The 14990-nt window shown below is 42.6% G+C and overlaps 1 protein-coding gene across 1 annotated transcript; it reads right to left on the bottom strand.

Annotated features, from left to right (window-relative positions):
* Positions 1 to 419: 419 nt before the first annotated feature.
* On the bottom strand, positions 420 to 14452 carry SDE2 (spliceosome associated SDE2). Its single transcript, XM_004439554.3, has 7 exons — positions 14284 to 14452; positions 8492 to 8609; positions 6780 to 6891; positions 6274 to 6443; positions 5632 to 5746; positions 3687 to 4188; positions 420 to 885 (listed from the first exon to the last, which is right to left on the bottom strand). Exons 1-7 carry the CDS (start codon positions 14401 to 14403, stop codon positions 664 to 666), a joined length of 1359 nt encoding a protein of 452 aa, XP_004439611.1. The 5' UTR covers positions 14404 to 14452; the 3' UTR covers positions 420 to 663.
* Between the last annotated feature and the right edge of the window lie 538 nt (positions 14453 to 14990).

Consider the following 14990-nt stretch of genomic DNA (forward strand, 5'->3'; position numbering starts at 1 on the left):
CAAAAAGAGGAGGATTGGTAAGGATGTTAGCTCAGGGCTGATCTTTCTCACCAAAAAAAAAAAGCTAAAGAAAAAAGAACAAAGTAAATCCCAGCTAAGTAGAAGAAAGGAAATAATAAAGAACAGAAATCAATGCAATTAAAAACAGTTGAGAAAAATTAATAAAGCCAAAGTTTGGTTCTTTGAAAATCAGATCAACAAAATTGATAAACCCCTTGCTAGACTGATCAGGAAAAAGAGAAAACAGAAATTATCAGAATCAGAATGAAAAAGAAATTACCGCTATATCTCCTACAGATGTTAAAAAGATAAGGGACTATTATGAATAATTTTATATCCACAAATCTGACAACTTGGGTCAAATGTATAAATTCCTTGAAAATATAACTTACGTAAATGACACAAGATGAAACCAAAAATCTGCATAGCCTGTATTTATTAAAGAAATTAAATTTGTTACAAAACAACCTTCCCATAAAGAAACTTCAGGCCTACATGGTTTCACACATTAATTCTATAAATACAATAATGAAAAAGAGGATAGTTAGAATCGGGTTATTAAAAAGTCAGCTTTAATATCAACAGGGATAATGGCCAAGAGTCAACATTAGGTAGGTTGTAAGTGCTAGACTATAAAGAAACGGAAACCAGCTCCGGTGAGATTCATTTCTTCTTCCCTTTCGAAGGCTTGGCAAATAGAGCTGGGTCTATCTGTTCCTGGGCCAGCCCTCTGACAGAGAAGAGCCTGGCCGCCCGCTCCTGCAGCGTGCCCCCACATTTCAGCCCCAGGGCCATCAGTTCACACTTGAGCCTCTCCAAACCCAGCAGCTCCAATTCTGCAACAGAGCTGAATGCCAGCAAATCTAGAGTTTCCTGACGAATACCCTGAGGAAAAAAAACAAAGAAAATATTTAAAACCAGGCTCCTTCCTCTGAATAAAGACGTTCTTTAACTGTCAACTACATTGTTTTTCAAGGAATTTTCATTTTAATTTGCCATATCTCACTCTTACATTTTAAGAATCTAAATGTTATTCCACGTGCATTCTCAGTACACATTAATAATAAACATTAATTTTTTCATCTATATATTTAGAAACAAACACTCAGAATAGTAACAGTTACAGGCGTCCCAGATTAATATTTTTTTTCCTTTTTGACTTTTCCAGCAAAAATTCAAACAGTAAAATATACCCAGCCTACCCCTGCACTATTCCCACAGAAAAGAGCAGCACCCTATCAAGCTTAATTTTTTTTTCTTTTTTTACTTAGGGAGTCGAGAAGCTTGAGGGTGGGCAGAGCTTCCCGGGAAGGCTCTTCAAACTCATTGTCCTTGAAAATCTCCAGAGTGGAAGGGAAGACTCCTCAACTGCGGCTCGTGAGTTCCATCGGGGTGTTTCGAAGGCTGGGAACGCATCCTTCAGAAATGGTGTACAGGCGTGGAAACTCGCAACTCACTGGGGTCAGCAGTTTGCTGCTTTGGATGATGATGCCCACGCTGCTCCGAGGGGTCTGCTTAGATAGACCTGTCACATGATTGCCAGCGACGATCTTGTCATTCCCCACGTCAACCACTGTGCCTCACATCTTGAGGGAGAAGAGGATGCTGACGTGGGTGACACTGGACACTCCTCGGCAGGAGGCGTCGGTCAGGAAGAGCTCCAGACTGCCGGCCAGGTCCCCAGGGATGCTCACTTCAATGGTGTCTGACGTGCACAACATGGGGACTTGGGGAGCGTGGTTATCCTCAGACAGCACCAAGCCCGGGAACACTGACACCGACGGGGCTTCTCAGACAGGGAAAGAATGGCTGCAGCCGCCACTGTTATCACGGCATCCTTCAATGTCTATGGAACTTGGTAAAAACACAAACCCTAAGGCCCACCGTGCCCCACTGACCCAGAGTCTCCAGGCCTATCAAGCTGAATTTTAATGAGATTCCCATGCCTGTGCATCTTAATTCCATAATCTTAATGCTTTCTATTCTAATCGAGTAATTAAGACTGATTATAAGAGTTCCCACGCATATAACTCAAATTCAAATGCTGTTCAATACACTTGTAATTGTTCTATCCGACAAGTAGACTTTATAGAATTTAACACAAAATTAAATACTTTTGATGAGGATGCTCTGCAAAAAATGAAAACGTTCACATCTAGGGGGTTTTAAAAAATACATCCAAAGAACAATAATTTTCTCACAGTAAGTTATTCTTTTAAATATTAAAGAGCTCTAGGGACAGACTCTTTATCTTTCTAGTTGATCTTTATTTTTTTTAAAAAGCCATCTTGTTGGATGTCTGAAGTAAGTCTTGGCTTCACTGTTTATGGCCAAACCCTGAGTCGCCACTTGTACATCTTGGGAGCATCATACCTGGTTGCACCTGGCTGGCATGAACATAGCAGCTACTACTATAACATCAAGACCCAAATCCCCACAGTTAAAGGCTCAAAGACTGCAAGTCAAACAGGGTCTATTCACTCATTCTTTATTCTTAAATTTTTCCTTTATTCATTTTTCTAAGGCTTCAGTCCGGATAAAGCTCCTAATATATACAAGTAACATAAAAGTTACCTGCTTACAACTCCAGAGATGGTGTGAGGGTCAATTTAAAGACCTTAGCATAAAAAATTCCACTATCCTCCTTAGAAAGGGAAATCTATGTATTTTTGCTTATTTATTGGGGGTAGGGAAGGTGCTGGTTAAACAAATAATGACAGGCTGTGTGTTTATCAAAGAAAACTAAGTAGTTCAGGTTTCATCTATTCTAAAAAGCAAGTCATTAGATCAAAGAGTAAACATTAAAGATTTCCGCTGGAAGCTAGTCTATTCAAGACAGCAAATAACTATTTGAGGGAAAGTATGCACAATGAAAATAAATTTTTAAAAGGCTGAATGGAGGGCTTAAGATTTAATGACAAATTAAAAAGGAGCTACTCCTCCTCTATAAGAAAGATCTTCACATGCAGCTGCCAACAAAATTGTTCAAACAGTACCTCACATGAGAAAGAAAAACTGACAGAGATTCAGTGGTAAGAAAATGAGCACATTTCCTCAAATCTAAAATGCCATCCATCATAACATGCCTTATTATTGTATGTATTAAGAAAGAATAAACAATACCAATTAAACTATAATGTGTGATAGACACTCAGAGCTATTAAAACGTGATAAACACGCATCTTAGAATTGATGAAATATGGAACCAAGGGCGCCACCTAGTGGCAAAATAATATAAATTCTAGGGCAAAAAAGAAACATAGGGGGGCCACCCAGGTGGCATTAATGTTCAGTTCGCATGCTCAGCTTCGGTGGCCTGGGGTTCGCAGGTTTGGATCCCAGGCGTGGACCCAACACACCACTCATCAAGCCATGCTGTGGCAGCGTCCCATACACAAAATAGAGGAGAATGGGCACAGATGTTAGCTCAGGGACAATCTTCCTCAGCAAAAAGAGGAAGATTGGCAACTGATGTTAGCTCAGGGTCAAGGCTCCTCACCAAAAAAAAAAAAAGTAAAGATGTCTTGGAGAGGACATGGCAAGCTTCACCATCATCAGTACTTCTGATTATTAAACAAGCCTTTCCACTAAGCAGCTGACAGGAAAAAGCACATTTGCATTTTAATGCCTTATTGTGGAGATTAAACTGATTTGGCTCTAGACATCGACCCAAAAATTTTACTTACGGTGTTTGCTGACCGGCTTTCCTCCAGTTCGGCCACGGGACTGTTCTCCCTATCTCCTCCAGGTGAAGGCTTGGCAGCGCTTTCCCCATCAGTCCTTCCTTTTGTCTCTCTCTCCTCACTCAGTCCAGCCCCAGCGGCTTCCCTTCCGATGGGTTCTCTACTCTCTGCCTCCTTTCCCTCCCGGGTTCTCTCTCTTTCAACAGCCATCTTCCTTTCCACACACTCCTCAGTAGATGTCTCTCCCAGCTCAGCACACAAGTCCTCTGAAATACCGTTCCCAGAGTCAGTCCCTCGGGTCTCTGGTTTTCCTGGTGATCTGGAGTCTGTACTCAATACTCTCGCCCTCTGAGAACTACTGGGAAATCCACTTGCCATCTCAACACCATCACTGCCATTTGTGGGAGCAGGGCAGCTCATTCCTGAAGTACCAGGTGCTGCACTGTCATCATCTGAGCTCTCAGAGCTGGACCCCTCTGCAGTCTCTAGTCCTTCCATGCCCAACCTGTCAGAAACAACCAAAAGGTTTAACGCCATTCATGCCTTCTACTTAAAAAAAAAGAGTTACAGTTTGTCCAGGGAACAGACTCTGTTTGAAAAAAAATATCTGCTAGCTCGAGATGGAGAGTAGGTAAGTTTTAGAAAAAGAAATTCCAGAGATATAAACAGAAAGAAAAAAAAAATTCAGTGAGACTAGAACCAACCATGCCAAAGACCCAAGAAGATCTCTCTTTTAAAGTTATGAATCTCTTAAAACAAAATTGATTTTGCTTAAAGTTTTTTTCCCGATATTCAACTGCTGGAAATTAGATAAAGAAAATTCTATGTTTTATTTACAACTGCCCAAAATCGGAAACTACCCAAACATCTATCAACTGGAGAATGGATAAACAAATTGTGGTACAGCCATACCAAGCAATAATACTTGGTAATAAAAAGGAATGAACTACTGATACATATAATATCATCGATGGATTTCAAAAGCATTATGCTAAGTGAAAGAAGCCAAACACAAAAGGCTATATGACATTCTGGAAAAGACAAAATCATAGGAACAAACATCACACCAGTGATCTGTGGTTGCCAGGGGTGGGGAGAGAGGAAGGGATTAATTGCAAAGGGGCACATGGGAACTTTTTAGGGTGATGGAAATACTCTATATCTTGATTTTGGTGGTGGTTTCATGATTCCATTTTTCAAAACTCACAGAACTGTTCAATCAAAAATGGTGAATTCTACTGTATATAAACTATACCTTAACAAACCTGACTTTGAAAAAAACACAATACCATTACCTTTTCTCTTAGGAACATTTAATTCCTATTTCAGAAATAACACACAAAATTCTGTGCTGGACTCACAGAGTTATATGATCTTTGGTTAATAATTATCTTTCTATCCCCAAAGGGGAGGCCAACAAGGAGGTAAGGTCCATCTGGAATTAGCATTTTCTAGAACTTGGCCCAAGGGAACTGAGCTGGTAACCAGAGGACCAACTGGGAAGGGCAGGAGAGCTATGAGAAGATTGGAGAAGAAAAAGTACTGTTGTGCTTTTCACCCACAAGTGCAAAAGTGGTGAAGAGAGGCCTGGCAAACTGACCAGAGACTTCAAAAACCAGAGAGAAAACAGAACACCCTGGAAAGTACAGCAGTGGCTTCCACATGGAGTGTGTGAAAGTTAACTCTCTCAACACCAAATAGTAATTCAAGCATAAAGCTATTTTTATGTGATGTTTCACTGTAGATTCTATTAATGGCACTCACAGCAGAAACCATTACTGGTGTGTACAGTGTGACAATCACCGAAATCTGCAGACTGAAGCACTCTGGAAAATCTGAGCTCCCATCAAACGTTACTTACAAATGTGTTTATACCAGACAGACAAGAAGGAAACATACCATATCATTCCTCACAGATGAATTTGGAATAAAAATGAAATATACTTACCAAAAGCATTTCCTTTTCCCTGCCCTGGCTCCTTCGTCTGTGCCTGATGTGTTAGGCCGTTTCCGATTCTCCCCGATTTCTGCCGATACCATCTTGCTGGAGGCAGCCTGCATACCTAACCAGAAATGTTAACGACCTGGTTTCTACTATCAGGACTAAGTGTAATTATGGGCTCGTTATTTGTGTACATTTGTCTTTCCCCCGTTATGTCATAACCTTTTTGATGGAAAAGATTCCTTCTTATTCAGTTGAACCCACAATAGCCCTAGCACAATGCTCTGGATGCTAAAAAAATAAAAGTTGACGACAATCATTCTCATTAAAAACTGTTTTTAAAAAATGACCTAAAACTGGGAGCAAATATGCGGAGATCCAGACACCTCCTGAAGACAGGGCCCACAGAATTCAGGGGTCAAGTATGTCAAATGTTCTGAGTTTATGTTCTTTTTTTTCCTCGGCTCTAAGATACACTGTGTTCATTATTGAGGGGAGAGGTTCCACAGCTTTCATCAGATTCTCAAAGGTCTGTAACCCAAAAAGGTTTAAGAACTGCTCTTTGTATGCAGCGTGGAAGAGACTGGAACAGCTGGCTTCAGGAATGCCTGCTGACCACACTAAGGGCCCACACCACCTCATTCTCACCTTTCAGGACGGAGTCCTCCAGGCGCTCCGCCATCTCGTGGCACTGCTGCTGGTAGTCGGGGCTGGTGAAGCAGTGCCTGGGCTCCGCAAGCTTCCGCTGCAGCCGCTCCAGGCGCCTTTGCTCCTTCTCAGCCTCTCGCTCAGCTTGCTGTTTGACCCATTCAGCCATTCTGGGGATGGGAGAGACAGAGATGTAACTGAATGGATATATTACACATACGCTTTTATATCTATAAAAGCCACCCCCAGACAAATAAATGCACTCTTGTTCATACTGTTATATTCCCTCAAAGGTGTGCCATGCGTAGTACTAGCATACTGTAATGGACTTAACTAAAACCCAAAGATAATTATTAAATTATGGAAAAGGTTAAATCTGATAACAATAAATTAGAGCACAAATATTTCAAGTTTACATTTCTGATACGCAGGGTATGTGTATAATCACTACTGATAGGAAAGTATGTTTCTCTCTTCAGAAAAATAAAAACTGGTGGGCATCTTACGCTTTTTCATGATTGACATCTCGTAGTCTCCTTCCACTGAGATCCCGGCAAGCTTCTCGATTGGTTGTCTTCTCAATCTGAGCACCAAGTGCTCGGAGCATAGAGCCAAAACCTGAGCAAATACATTTGGAGAAAGCAAGGTAAAAAGTGTTCAAGGGTGGATAAATGCCAAATTTGTGAAAATAAGTATTCTATCACAAGATTCAAGGTGATTTCTGCTTTCTTTCTTTTTTTAAAGGAAATGGACATCAAGATCCTAATCGAGGCAGCAAGGTAAAAGTATTGATAAATTTGACTCAACCTCATGCGGTTTTCCCTTCCTCTTATATTTCTGAAATATTGTACCTGCACACTGGGATATTTTAGAGGGCTTTACCCAGTGCCAGAGATCCAAGATTCCCACATTAATAACTTTAAAACTTATATGGTGAGATTTTGCAGTGAGTTCAAAAGGAAAGGCAATTTTAAGCTGTCACTGGCTGATATGGCAAACTTCATTCTCATTGACACAATTTCAAACAGCAAGATGATTATAATGTGAGATGTTAGCTCTCTGAGAACCAACCTAAGTCACCGTAGATTTTGAGAAAGCTTAGGGATTACATGTTAGTGCATCAGCAGAAATATCAAGAACTGCTCACACAGTCGTCCCTTGGTTTCTGTGGGGGGGATTGGTTCCAGGACCCCTGGTGGAGATGGATACCAAAATCCACAGATACTCAAGTGCCTTACATGAAATGGCATTTGCATGTAGCCCATGCACATCCTGTCGTATACTTTAAATCATCTCTAGATTACTCATAATACCTAATACAACATAAATGCTATCTAAATAGTTGTTGTATTAAGGAATAATGACAAGAAAAAAAGTCTGTACATATTCAGTACTGACGCAACCATCATAGGCCTTTCCATCTGCAGTTAACTGAATCCAAGGATGTGGAACCTGAGGATACGGAGGGGCGACTGTATTCAGTTTTTGCTCTTTTAGTTTCTTTTTTCTCTTCTTAGATGTGTTAATATAACCAAGACCTTAATCTACCCCAATCTGTAAACAGCTGTATTTCATAAGGTGACTCTAGACCTCCCTTGGAACAACAATAACTAGACAAAATCTTGATAAAAGCAGGAGAATTGACTGTTTTTTGTGTGTGTTTTTTTTGTGTGTGTGAGGAAGATCAGCCCTGAGCTAACATCCAATGCCAATCCTCCTCTTTTTACTGAGGAAGACTGGCCCTGAGCTAACATCCGTGCCCATCTTCCTCCACTTTATGTGGGACGCCGCCACAGCATGGCCTGACAAGCAGTGCGTCAGTGCGCGGCCGGGATCCAAACCTGGGCCACCAGCAGCAGAGCGCACGCACTTAATTGCTACACCACAGGGCCGGCCCCGAGAACTGACTGTTTTAACATTCCTTCTTCAGGAAATTGGACAGAATAATGATCACCTCTCTTCATCTAATCTTTCCCAAAGTTTTAGAGCCTAGGTTGCCTAAGAGCCACCTGGCTGGAGAAGGTGAGAACTATATCAGACAATATCTTCCTCAAAAGGAATAAAAGAGAAAATATTCAAAATTAGGTGAGTAAATAAAGGATTTCATAAGGCAAAACAAGGCTGGAATACTACAGAAATCAAGGAGTCTGTTAATTTAATACGTTTGGCTAAAGACTGCAGATGTGTCACAACTAAGCAGTCACCATTCACGTCCTACCTCCTTTTCCACCACGAAGTCTGGGCTCCAAACTATAAAAAGCTCCATGCTGCACTGTGTCACTGGTGTTAACGAGTGATCCATTGCATTTCACAAAGAAGCAGTCCACGGGAACACCCTAGAGACAAGTTTGGGCTTTTTTTAATGCCGTTTATGAGACAATACAAGTTTTTTGCAGGAATGGACTCGGCTTATTATCTTTTTATTACTCCAGTTACAAGCAAATAGTGTGTGTTCAATTAATATCTGTGGAATTGAAAATGAAAACTACCAAAAGAAAAAAATCATTTCATATGATGTATTCTGGGTACAATTTTTTCCTAATACCTGGTCATGATATATAGAAGAACTTTCTGTCTTTTGGGTGAAAATAAAAACTGCTTCTTTCTCCAACAGGAAATCAGAGTCAAGGGGAAGACTATACAGGGCTCAGATCCAATAACTCTGGAGGTCCCATTTCCTCTGACTTGTTTAAACAAGTAATATCAAGATGAACATCAAGAGTGGCCCCCGAGTTTGAAACTGGCAATACACATCCTGAAAAGTGTAGGTAGAGATTAGAAGGGCGAAGGGAGGAGACAAGAGTATGGTTTTCAATACACCTACATAAGCTTTAACAGTTTTAGGACCAGCCGACAGCCGGCGCTTATCTCTTCGGCTAGCAGCCCCGAGTTACAGCCAATCATTGCAGAAGCCCAAGCATTCCCACACCCACTCTGTATATTTAAAAAAAAAATACTCAGCTCAAGTAAGGAAAAGAAAATATAAAAACTGTTAAGTCTTTCTAAACAAGTTTCTGATGCTATAAAATAAGACAACAGAGAAGTATTCTCCAAAGTTATATGGAACTTAGGAGGTACAGGATTAAATCTACAAGGTCAAGAATGAAGAGATCTAAACACCAACAGAAGGGAAAAATGCATTGCTGGTATCTTCCTGAAGTGGAAACAATGAACATTCATCCTTAACCACATCACACAGCTATTTAAACAGGAACCAGTCATTCACTCGACAAATACTAATTAGGTGCCTACTATTTGCCAGGGACTTGTCAGGTGCTGGAATACTATAGTGAGTAACAGAGTGAACACAGATCCTGCCTCAGGGAGCTTACATTCTAGTGGGGAAAGAAAGATAATGAACAGACAAATTATATTTTATGTCAAGTGGTGATAAGCAGGGTAAAGGGGACAGCATATGCGGATGGGGGTGGTGGTGATCTATTTTATACATACAGTTAGTCAAGGAAAGCCTCTCTGATCAAGTGCCATTTCAGCAGAGAATTAAAGAAACTGAGAGAACCACCATGTGGCTATCTAGGAGAACAGCATTCCAGACAGAGACAACACAAGTGCAAAGACCTGCAGCAGGAATAAGCTTAGAGCATGCAAGGAACAGCAACACATGTGGCTGGAATGAAGAACGCAGAAGGGGAGGAATAAGGCCTTAAAAACCAATGGAAGGACTCTGGATTTTACTCTCAATAAAACTATTACAGGGTTGTGAACAAACTGAGTTATGCTCTTAAAGGATCATTCTGGCTGTAAATTGAAAATAAGACTACAGAAGCAGAGCAATCAGTGAGAAGTTCTCGTGATAACCCAGGTGAGAAACAAAGGCTATTTGTACCAGGGTGGTGGTGGCAGAAGGTGATGAGAAAAGCGAGATTCTGAGGATACTCCGAAGGCAGAGGCAACAGGACTTCCTAATGCTCTGGATGAGGTGAGTGAGATCAATACAGGAATTACAGATTATTCCAAAAATTTGGTTTGACTAATGGGAAAACAGAGTTGCCATTTATTAAGGAGAAGGACATTTTGGGGAGAAAATTAGCTCATTTTGGATATGTTAGTTTGAGATGTGTATCAGACAGCCAAGGGGAGATGTCGAGTAAACTGGTAGATATACAAGTCTGGAGTCTGGGAAGAGGCCTGGGCTGGACATGTACACTTAAAAGTTGTCAGCATGTGATAGTACTTAAAGCCATGGGAATGGATGAAATCACCTGGATGAGGGAGTGGACAGCTACTAGAAAAAAGATCACAAGGCTAAGCCCTGGTTACTCCAAGGTTGAGAGATCAGGGAGATGAGGAGGGAGCAGCAAAAGAGACCGGAAAGGAGAGGCCAGTGAGGTGGAGGAGAACTGAGGGTGACGTCCAGACAAGAGAGAAAAGTGTATCAAGGAGGGAATGCCAACTGTGCCAAACGACACTGACAGGCCAAGTGACAGGAAAACTGGAAACTGCACTAGATATGGCAAAATAGAAAACAATGACGAGCATGACAACAGCTGCTCTGCTGGAGTGATGAGAACAAAAGCCTAACCAGAGAGGGTTCTAAAGGAGAACAGTTCTACGTTCAAGATATTTTCTATAAAGAAAACCAGAGAGGGGGCTGGCCCCATGGCCGACTGGCTGCAGTTGTGTGTGCTCCGCTTCGGCAGCCCAGGATCATGGGTTTGGATCCCAGGCATGGACCTACTCCACTCATCAGCAATGCTGTGGCAGTGACCCACATAAAAAGTACAGGAAGACTGGCACAGATGTTAAATCAGGGTTAATCTTCCTCAAGCCAAAAAAAAAAAAAAGAGGAAGACTGGCAACCGATGTTAGCTTAGGGCAAATCTTCCTCACCAAAAAAAAAAATAGAAAACCAGAGAAAATGAGGTGACAGCTAGAAGAGACATGGGGGTCATGTTTGCACACTGGTAGGAATGATCCAGTAAAAAGAGGAAACACTGGAAAATGCAGGCAAGAGAGAACGAATGCTACAGTAAGTCCGTTAGTAGGTGAGACGGGATGGGAAAACTGTGCAAAGTGGAAGAAAATTATTTGTAAAATAATGATAGTTCATCCACAGTAACATAAGAGAAGGCTGAATATATGACAGGCAGGTAGAGGCACTGGTGTGAGGATGAGAAATTTCTCTCCTTACTGTTTTACTTTCTCAGTGAATACAAAGTGTGGTCCTTGGGATGGAAGAAGTATTGGAGATTTAAACAGAAAAGACGTGAAAGAGTAACCAAGGACAGTGAAAGAGGGATGAACTAAGCATGCTTCCCAACCCTTTCCACACTATGGTATCCTAAAAAATATGTGGGTGACACTCTGGAGAAAATGAGCAAAGCTCCTGAAGCACCCCTAGATTCTGCCCAGCTGTCAATGGGCTACATGGGTCAATATTCTCAGCAGGCCTGCAACCCAGCAGAAGCCCACTCTGGATTAGGGAAATACAGAATCCCCCAGTAGCACTAAGGTTGGTGTCTGTGAATTTATAGTGAAACTGACTTGTGTGATTAGTTTCCCTACCATAGTCACTGCCCAGATGACAAGCAGAATAGGTGATGAGTTGGATTTAAGTTGACTGGAGTTTTCCCAGGCAAATGTGCCAGCAGGAGAGAGGAGCAAGGGAGCTCAGGCTATATGCAGTGACACGATTAACATGAAGGACTATTCTTGTCTGTAAAATACTGTCTACTTTAGAGTTGTAAAAATTACACAAATACACCTCATATTTGTCTAATGTTTATAAATTAAAAGCTACTTTAGTTTCTTTTAATATTTTATGTCTAATAAGTACAGTGTTTCTAAAATTCTAAATAACTTTAAGACATTAACGTGAAGGCAGAAAGATTATACACCACACTTGTTTCCAAACAGAACTGCTTATTAAACAAGACAAATGATTGATAAAATTGAATTTTCTACTTGTTGAGATTCTCGTCATTTAATAATCACTAGTAGAAAAAAGAACAAAGAAAATTTAGAACCAATTTAACTGTTTTTAACCATTTGTATATTATAAAGCACTTCAAGCAAAAGTATTACATGTGTCTTAGCCCAGTCAACCTAAGGACATCAGAGACAAACCCACAGTCCAACAAAGTCAAGTTCATTGACTCACTGCAACAACAGGGGCGGGCGGGGGGGGGGGGGGGGGGTGCAGACCAGAGGAATCAATCACTGAGTGTCTCACAACCACCAACGAAAGAGTTGTTATAGGATTTGGGGCAAGGGTGGAGTTTAGGTGAAATTTAAATGAAACAATGTTTTGACAGGCTCAAAACAAAGCAAGCTGTGTGTAAAATGGGCAACATCAGGTCTAGACTGTGAAGTAGATCCAGGCGCCTATTTCCTTGGAAACTACAAAGTTAAGATAACCGTGGAATGCTGTGTTGAGAAACCCCTTTATCTGAAGCTCTGCACCTGGGCTGGAAATCAAGAGTGTCTCTCTGTATCAAAGTGACAGATTCTCAAGGCAAGAGTGGGATGCTTCATTCTTCCCGATAAAATTCAAAGAGCAACATGTCTTAGACTGTGTAATTTTCGAGATCAAGGTTTCTCATTGAAGAAGAAAGCAGCAGACTTTCAAGGGAGTCATTATGACACTTCACCACTGCACTATGTCCTTTCCTCTATTAACCTGGCAGCTGGCTTCACCTGTGTCTGTTATCTCAGCCTGATGAACAGCAGGGCAGATTTTTACTTTCTCAGTGGGAGCTAACCTGAAGTTTATTATGTGTCAGCACCGTTTTGTTTTAAAAAGCTTAGGTATGAACTTGAGCTATTTGTATTTGTTCCAGTATCTCATCAAATACCCTTTCATAAGTTCTGTGTTTCTGTTCATATTTGTTATGGTCATGTTTCTCCAGTACCTAACTGAATCCATTCATTCATATTTCTTTCTTCTTATCTAAAATTATTTTTTCCAATACTCCATAATTAAGATTCGATTTTTTCTGGGCTCACTTTGGATCACTTGTCAGTTAAGTCTGAAAACTGCACTCATGAGATAAGAGGTATTTTCAGAGATACTAAAATCCAAATATTTTGGAAAATATTCCCCCATTCAGTGGTCAAAAACAGTTCTGACAGTTTTTCAACTGGATTGCAGTCTAGGAAGAAAAATGGGGAAGCTGAAAAACCACATTATTTGCAAACACACGGTGCTTCTTCGTGGAACCCGTCCAAGTAAAGATCTGATTTCGACTGCAATGTTAACATACGTTAAGCCTATAAATAACAAGCAGAGGAAACAGCCTAGAAAAGCACGGATGAGGTGTGGTTATAGAGAAAAACAGAGTTTTTAGGTCAAGTGCCAAAATTAAAATTAGATTCAGGGAGACCACTGAATTCCTTAGATAACTGAACAGGTTTAATACCTCAGCTGGTCAAAGCTTGCTTGTTTGATAATTCAGTAAACCACACCTGTAACTCTGGACGGCCATGCCAGGTTTTCACGAGACTATCGAATAATTCAGTGATGACATCTAAATGACAGGCCCTAAGAACCATGCCCTCGACAGGACACGTGAGTGAGTGCTTGGTCCCCACCAGTGACCAGACGAATCCATGTCCCTCCCCAACCAGCCTTTGGCCTGGGTTTGGATATGACAGCTCTCTAGGCTGGAACTAAGCGGGCTGTGTGATCAGGGGACAAAAGCGCGTCACAGAACCATGGAACGAATGTAAGGAAATGAGCCTTAAAAGCCACCTGGTCCAACTGCCTCATTTACGGATGAAAACACAATACCAAAGAATCTTCCGTTCGTCCAGATTCAGGGCTGGACCAAACGCCTGCGAGCGGAGGGGTTTTCACCCTTTCCGTGAGGACACAAAACAGCCACTACCACAAAACAAAAGCAGAGGAAGGCCTCAGCATCAGTTTCAAGCCCTCGGCCTCAAAAACTGAAAACCCCAAAAACCAGACGCGCCCGCGACCGACCGTCTCCGCACCCAATCCTGCCCCCCATCCGCCTCTTTCCCCTTCTTTCCAGAAGCCGCGAACCTCACCTGATCTTGGCAGTGTCGGTGGATAAAATCCCGTACGGAGCACGGGGCCGAGGTACACCGCACCGCCTTGCACCCGAAGCCGGGGCCGCGAATCCACACCAGCGCCGCCGTCTCCGCCATTTTCTCTCGTCCCGGAATCTCCGGAGCCTCCCTGTGCGACTAAGCGCCTCCACCAGTCCGGCGCATCGTGATGACGTTTCCCTCGCCGGCCAGCGCCCCGCCCCTCACGCCTTCCGCTCGCCCCGGCCCTCCCCTGGGGCCCGTCACGTGATCCGGGCCGCCAGGCCGGGCTGGCGGGGGGAGGGGAACAGGAAGGGCCTGGCGGAGGCAGATAAGACGGCGGGGCGGGAGGGCGAGGCGTTGCTAGGGGGTTGCTAGGGCGGGGCTCGAGGGACTCTATAAAAGGCTGGCTCTGGGGTTAAGTTTCGAGCGTGCTGGCCGTCGGCGATAAGGCGGTAGCTGAGCGCCGCCCTGTGCCGCAGGCTTTGGCCCTTTTCCTTGCATCTGTGTAGTTATTTTTGGGTCGCGGGGAGTGGTGGCCTGAGAAGGCGCTGCTCCCTGAGGGGGCGAGGAGAGGAGCTGCAGTCCCGGAAGCGGTTTTGGGGGGCTGCTTCCTCAGCCCTGGGGAGCTCCCCCACCCCTATGGGCAAGGGAAGCGACCTCAGGAGGTCTCTCAACAGCAGCCCTGGGGGGGTTTTCCTCCCCCG

Source organism: Ceratotherium simum, chromosome 36 (assembly GCF_057802395.1).
Source record: "Ceratotherium simum simum isolate JZ-2026a chromosome 36, ASM5780239v1, whole genome shotgun sequence".
Taxonomy (NCBI): domain Eukaryota; kingdom Metazoa; phylum Chordata; class Mammalia; order Perissodactyla; family Rhinocerotidae; genus Ceratotherium; species Ceratotherium simum.

Excerpts from the sequence above, each read along its gene's own strand:
- SDE2 (XM_004439554.3), bottom strand. The coding sequence starts at position 14,403 with ATGGCGGAGACGGCGGCGCTGGTGTGGATTCGCGGCCCCGGCTTCGGG. Across the intron at positions 5,747-6,273 it reads GGAGGACTCCGTCCTGAAAG|GTATGCAGGCTGCCTCCAGC; the intron begins GTGAGAATGAGG and ends ATTTCTGGTTAG. Across the intron at positions 4,189-5,631 it reads GGGAAAAGGAAATGCTTTTG|GTTGGGCATGGAAGGACTAG; the intron begins GTAAGTATATTT and ends TGTTTCTGACAG.